The 7,284-nt window shown below is 39.0% G+C and overlaps 1 protein-coding gene across 1 annotated transcript in view; it reads left to right on the top strand.

The window, feature by feature from the left end:
• Positions 1–790: 790 nt before the first annotated feature.
• Positions 791–7,284, top strand: part of LOC104161495 (trinucleotide repeat-containing gene 6B protein-like) — a gene marked incomplete at its 5' end in the record, with an annotated part of 19,447 nt that continues 12,953 nt past the window's right edge. Inside the window, 7 exon segments of the mRNA XM_009699957.1 lie at positions 791–939; positions 2,103–2,273; positions 4,565–4,690; positions 5,718–5,849; positions 6,370–6,465; positions 6,691–6,865; positions 7,256–7,284. The exon segment at positions 7,256–7,284 is cut by the window's right edge and continues 21 nt beyond it. Of these exon segments, the coding sequence (XP_009698259.1) occupies positions 791–939; positions 2,103–2,273; positions 4,565–4,690; positions 5,718–5,849; positions 6,370–6,465; positions 6,691–6,865; positions 7,256–7,284 (878 nt within the window).

Genomic DNA, 7,284 nt, shown 5'->3' with positions numbered 1-7,284 from the left:
CAGCAGTTCGGTGTGTAAGGTAGAAAACTTCCTTCAGTCAGCACTTGGCTGATAAGCTTATAGAGAAAGATGATGTCTTGTTCACTGTGTATGTTACAGTTTGATCATCTGTTACTAACGCCTCTTCCTCGTGTTCTACCAGATTACTGGCTAAACAATGGCAGGAGACTGTAAGGGATGTTTGAAAAGTGTCTCTGTTACTGGTTGTGTAGTCATTGCACACAGGCTGAGGGAGATTAGTTGCCTGTCTGGAAGTTACGCTATACCAGATGATCTGTGTTCAAAAGTTAAGTTCACATGACTGTAGGAGAGTTGTGATCAAATTATGTGTGTGGTTTTGCAGTTTGAGAAATTCTTTCTCAATGCCAAACCCAGTAAAGACTAAGTAGAATATATGGAGAACTTAAATAGTGGTGCCTCTATAGATACTGAATACCAATAAATAACAGAGCAAGTTTTGGAAGACACTGAGAATTATGTATAAATTAATATCAGTAGTTGAACTAGGCCACTGTAGAAATGCGTATGTTTATATCTGTACATAAATTGTGATAACTACTTCACGTTAAACTCTCTAAACTGAATTGGCTTGTTCAGTCTTAAAAATGAAACCTCCTACTTTAATTTTTCAACACTTTTAATAGCAACTGTAGCTATGGTAAATTGTGAGACAGGTCTAACTTACACCCTGATCTTAAAGATACTTTCTTTGGCTGTGAACCTGCTGTCATGAAACATGGTAGAGATTATTGACACTAATTTCATTTTCTTTCCTCTTCTTTTTTTACAGGTGGTCTCCCAGATAAGAAGTTTGAAGTAGATAAACGAGCCATGAATCTCGGGGATTTTAATGACATGATGAGAAAGGATCGATCTGGGTTCCGTCCACCGAATTCCAAAGACATGGGAACCACAGATAGCGGGCCTTATTTTGAGAAGGTGAGAGAAATATCTTTAGATAAATTAATTTCAAGCTCTATGTTTGAGGTCCCAGGTTTTACCCTACTCTGGAAGTGCTAAAATTCAGTCACTTTGGACAAACTCAGTAATAAAAGGTGTGGGGGAGTTATGTTTGTAGAATGAATGTGTATGTAAAACAGAGGTGTCAGATGTGCATAGACAAAATAAATTATCAGGGGAGAATGAGGCTTTTTATTCTAGAACAGACTGCTCTTAATATAGACAGAAAGAAATTCCTTTGTTTTTCTTGGAAGGGTAAGCTGCTGGTAGCAATGAAATTTCTTATAGGTTTCATCACAATGATTCTTTTGGCTACTGACTACAATCATCTACTGTAAAAAATTGGGTTAGATCTAAGTAAACATAAGTAATCACAGTCTTCCAAATTTTTTCTGCTTTCATGTCTGTCGTTTATTGGAAACACCCTTTCTAAGTTCTGCAACCCCTTATGCTGTATGTCCATGTACTGTAAGCTTCTGTACGACATCTGTTTCTCTGTGACATCTGTTGTATGTTATGGTAGTGTTTCTTTCATGTTCTTGCCTATTCTAAATAGAAGCTTTCACTGTTATTATCAGACATTAATTGCTTCACATTAGGAATTGAAGAGTGTCCAATAGATTGTAGGGGTTTTTTTAATACAGTTTAAAGTTATCACATGTAAAATGGAAAAGAAATTCAGTTTAAAAATTCTGAAGGCGTGTTACTGTCAATGAATTTTTTTAACTCCATTTTGGTATAACAGGCCAAAAACCAGTTTCGTCAACTCCCTCTGGTGGCCCAATTAATAAATACCAGTAGCAGAGCTGATGCATTCCTAACAAACTGTGTTGATAGGTGTGTGCTTACATTAGGAATTCATTCAAGGTTTGTTTCTGTAGTGATAATAGCCACTGTCAGAAATGAACTTCATGAAAGTTCAAAATGTATTTTTAAAAAGAATCCTTTAGGAATTTATGGATTATCTCCTTGGACCAAAATCTTCATTGTCAAGTGATCATTTGAGTCAGAAGTTTTGTCCTTGTAATTGCTATTACAAATTAACTTTGCTTCTTCCTAGTCACTCACCATCCCTCTTTCTCTCCTCTTGCGTTCTGTTGCTTCACTAACCAACTCCTGCTGTTGGCTAACTGCTGCTTCAGCTGACTTTGCCTTTCTCCAATCAAGATGGGTGCCTTGGGGATGAGGCTCCCTGCTCTCCCTTCTCCCCTTCTCCCAGCTACAAGCTGTCTCCCTCTGGTTCCACACTATCCAACGTCGGCCTTGGGGCAATCGGCTCAGGGCTCAGTCCCCAAAACTTCGCTGCTAGACAAGTAAGCAGGCCACCTTGTAAGATGCATTGTTATAAGGCTGCAACCTGGGCTTAATCCTGGTTAGTTGGTTGCTTGCATTTGTTTTCCTACTAAATAAATTAATATTGTTAATGGAAATTTCAGCTGTATCAGGCGATTGAGAAATCAATCCACTTTGGTTCCTATCATCAAAATGTATTCCATCTGTTTTTGTTGGCCTCTTACTTCCTGAATGACAGTGCAGCGGCAGATAGATGTGCTTCTGAAGTCATGAAGTTAGCGGCAACCTTTATGTTTTATTTGCTGTTTTAAAACCCAGTTAGAGGCTGTTGATTTACCCCACACCCCCCACCCCAACGCTGAATTTTTCCAGACTCCACCTGATGACCTTGTGTGTAGAAATGTCTTTTAAAAATTGCACCCATTTTGCATTGTGCCTATTCCCTTCTCCCTTCCCCACAGCCCAAAGAAAGGATTGATTTTAACAGCCTTTAAAAACTTTCAAAGTAGCAATATTTTTGTTCTGTATGCAGGGGGAATGGTGGGGAAGAAATGAAGTGGTTAACTGCAGTTTGGAAGAGTTTCTGGATATTATGTTTTGCATTATGCTAGAAGAAAATGTTGCAGGAATACTAGGAAATGAAAGAATAGAACCTAAGTATTGCAACTGGACTAGCTTATGTAGTCACATACCTAACATGATGGTGTTTCTTTGTGTTGTCTTTCTGTTTCTGTGTGACACAATCAGTGTTGAACATCAGATTAAGTCCAAAATTTGCAGGCTTGTTCTTGGATTTGGTGTGCAGGATTCTCTTGCACTTTAGGGAGGGCTGAAAGTATAAATGCAGCTTCAAGCTTCTCAAAAACTGTAATGTAGTTGACCCCAGTCTTTTCCAGAAAAAAAACTTTTGTCTCTTAGGGTTTTTTGTTTTTCCTCCTACGTGCTTAGTATGACATCTTGAGCTGCTTCTGAAAGATAAGATACATTAAGGAAGTTAAATGTGATGCAGGTGAACGAGGCAATCCATAATGCTGCCAGTATAGAAGCAGGATGAGAGACTTCTGGTTTTAGCACAAGGATAGTGGAGGATGCACAGTATTATGGTAGGAGGGAGGCAAAGTTTATGAACTTGTGATATATAAGGGAAGGAAAGGTTTTGGAGAAGGCCTGCACAGTGTCAGTTTGGAAGAGCGATGAATTTCTGTTGGGTACAGCAGTGCTGGCATGGAGGGGGAGAACAGAGAGTGATGGCTGAGGGATGGAAAATGTACTGTTTAGAACCGATACCTGAGGATCATAGACATCCTGATATACAGCAGAAGATAAGAAGCTCTAAGGGTCTTGAAAATGAAAGAGCAGAATCATGGCCCATACGGAACTTTTGGAGTACGAGCTTCAGCTTTTAGAAGCAACAGCATGTGGCTGTTAGTGTAGGAGACTGTCCATAACATTTCCTGTGGCTTTTGTTGAAAGATGTTACAAATAAAAGACAGTCTGCTCAGAGGCTAAAATAGTGAAATGTAATCATGAATTTTCTTTGGTCTTTCATGAAGTAGGGTTTATTATTACGGAAGTTGCTTATAAAACAGTAAATACTTCGCAGTAAAAAAACTCAAACAAGTATTCTTGTGTTAGAAAATAAATCACTGGTAGGGGAAAAAAAAGAAAAGGGAGGAAAAAAAAAAAAAAACAAACAAAAAAACCCAAACATTTTTTTCTCACTTGAAAATTTTCCTACTCTTCAATTTAGTGGGGAAAAAAGGAAAAGAAAAACATCCCAATCCCGAATGCTTAAGTTTTCACATCAGAAGGAAAATTTTTAATAAAATTTTAGAATTCTAACTTCAGTTAGTGAAAGGCCTGCCGAGGAAGTAATAGGCTTATGAGTGATAGCTCAACAACCTACTCTGAAAAAATACCTGACTTCTCTCAAATGATGGCCCAGAATTCTTGTTGACACAGTCTTGCCATACTTTTAAGCCAATGGAATGTTTTTTTGAGCGTGTTGTTTGTACTCCAAGTTTCCATTTCCAAACATGTAAAGTGCAAAATACAAACCTGTCCTGTGCTTTGAAATAAGTGGATAAACATGACTCTTCAGCGTAGAGGAGAGAGAGCCTGCATCTCAAAACTGTAGTACAGCAGTTTTAACCCAGGTAGAATATTACTGATTTAGGGCAAACATCTCAGTAGTTCTAAGGGTACTCTGTTTAAGTCAGTACTTACCTCATTGTTATTGATATATAGTTAATAGGGTAGAAATCCATTATCCTGAAAGATTCGTCTTCTCACTACTGCTTTAATTTTATAGGGTGGCAATCATGGTTTGTTTGGAAACAGCACAGCACAATCGAGGGGCATGCACACACCAGTGCAGCCACTAAATCCTTCCCCCAATATCCGGGCGCAAGTGCCTCCCCAATTTCTTTCTCCCCAGGTAAGGAATTTATTAGTAACTGGTTACTTGTAAAAGTAGAGCTACAGCCTTCAGAGCACATCATTGAGGTTACTTATACATCTATCGTAGTCCTGACTTAAGAAATTGAAAAGTTAGATAAGATAAAAAATCAAAATTCATAGTTGAAAGTGCTTAAAACTCAGTGCGGAAGGATTAGCATTCTTTCTTATTCCAAGGCAGTTGATGGTAAATTCTCTCTACCAGTATTTTTAAACCTCAAAGTGGATTCAGGAATCCTGTATCTTACATAGGCTTTTGCAAAGTGTTTTAAAAACATGCCAAAAAAGTGAAAGCTGAAAGTTTTTTCTGAAGTGTGACAGGTTGCTTGATTTTTTTCAAGCAGTCTTGTCCTGTGCTTCCTGCCCCCCCGAAAGAGAGGCCTGATGAAGGGCTACAGGTTGCATTTACATTGCAGAGCTCCAAATGCACAAGCTTACCTTTTGCTTTGGACTTGGTTGAAGACTTTTGGAGATTCTCTTGAATTCTACTTGTGTAACTCTCAAATAATGCAGGGAGAAATGGGGGGGATTCTTCTCCACCTGTTCCTCTTTTACTATAGCTTATTCAGCATACAAAGAGATTAACTCTTTCTGTGAGGCACTGTTTCCTTGCTCCAGTGACTGCCTGAATGCCTTTCTTTTTCCTTGTCAAGCAGTACGTTTTTATGTGATAAAGCAGTACTGTGATTACTGGTTAGCTGCATAGATATCAGCGTTTTAATTTAGTGCAGTCTCTAGCAACCAGTTGGTTGGGGGAGGAACCTTTGTGTGTGTGTCTGCATCTGCACATGTAATACTGTATATTGTCAATCAACTGAGGTATTCACTCTGCTCAAGTCATAGGTTGTGCATGTTTAAATGTGATGTGTTAATAAATCCATAATGTCTTTCCCAGAACACCATTTAAGATTGGTGTCGTACCTATTCCTTTATAGAAATAGTTCTACTTCATCATCTTTTCTCATAGCGGTGCATTTCTTGAGGATATGTAACTGGTTTCCTTGCAGGTTTCGGCCTCCATGCTCAAACAGTTTCCCAACAGTGGCTTGAATCCTGGTCTGTTCAATATGGGCCCCCAGCTTTCTCCACAACAGATTGCCATGCTGAGCCAGCTTCCACAGATTCCCCAGTTTCAATTAGTAAGTAGCTAGTAATCTTGTGAGACAGACTGTTTACAAATTGTCTACTGAAAGAGTTTTCTTTTTATGTTTGTTCTACTGATCTTGTGTTACTTTTGTACAAGCATTGCCCGTTTGTTGTACAGGGAAATACAGCCCTGTTAGAGGGCAGCAGATAAACTGAACAGGCCTGTGTAATTATTGTGAATGTTGCAATGGGCTAGTAATGTTTCTAAGCAATGTCTCTGTGCAGAAAGCAGTTGTTTGTTGATTTCTAATGAAGTTTTCTTCAGACTTTTAGTCACAATGGTGGTAATAAAGCAAGTACTAGTAATACTGTTATATCATGTTAAATTAGAAGGATATAGTGAAGGATATAGTATTCTTCTAATGCATTCGTTGTTTTATTTAAGTGTGTGGAATGAGAAACCATTTATCTAAGTTCTGAGCAAAGCATTTGCTAGTGACTAGCTCCGGGCAATTATATTTCACTTGATGAGCTCTGTGTTTCCACTCTTCCCACCCCCCCCTTCTCTTGTAGGCATGTCAGCTCCTCCTCCAGCAGCAGCAGCAGCAGCAGCTGTTACAGAGCCAGAGGAAGTTATCTCAAGCTGTGAGACAACAGCAGGAGCAACAGGTGTGGCACTGGTTTTGTCAGTCACAGGAAGTGTAAAATGTACTGGGGAAATTCAGCAACGATGGCGCTGGCTTTAGTAATGTCATCTGCTCTCTTCAGATTGCACTTTTCAGAGAGCAAGGTCCTTTGGATCTCTTTCAAGTCGCTGTTTCTTCGTGTTTACTGGAATTCTGTGTTACAATATAGGATATATCATCCCCATTTTTTTTTTTATTTCATTTGCAGATTGCTCGTATGGTGAGTGCCCTCCAGCAGCAGCAGCAGAGGCAGCCTGGCATGAAGCATTCACCATCCCACCCTGTTGGGGCTAAGCCACATTTAGACAGCATGGTACCCAATCCTTTGAATGTGGGTCTATCAGATTTACAGACCAAAGGGCAAATACCTGGATACGGTTCAGGTCAGTGCTCTGTGGAAGGAGATTTGGTGCATTGCCTAACGTTATCAATATTAATATGGGAATTGTGTTACCATATTAGCCAGTTATGTCTGGATCCAGAAAATAGTAGTTTATGTATAAGCACTAGAACGAAGGCTATGATAACATAATTTCATCAAGAGTTGACACTTATTTTTCATTACATGGGAAGAAGACAAACCTAATAACAAAGCATATCTTGGTGACATACTGACCTAACAAGCTTATTTGGAAGCTGCCACTTGAACACTTCATTTGCTAGTTGATTTTTTTTTTCTTTCACCTTTGCTATGATCGCAGTGACTCCCTGTTGGAAGATATTTAAACCAAAAAGAGCAAATGACTATGGAGTTTTGTTTGTTTGTTTCACAGGCTTTGGCTCAAGTGGCATGGATTATGGC

This window comes from Cariama cristata, unplaced genomic scaffold, assembly GCF_000690535.1.
Source record: "Cariama cristata isolate BGI_N322 unplaced genomic scaffold, ASM69053v1 scaffold11625, whole genome shotgun sequence".
Taxonomy (NCBI): Eukaryota; Metazoa; Chordata; class Aves; order Cariamiformes; family Cariamidae; genus Cariama; species Cariama cristata.
Note: the sequence above shows the minus strand (reverse complement) of the source record. Positions and strands in the feature narration are given on the sequence as shown.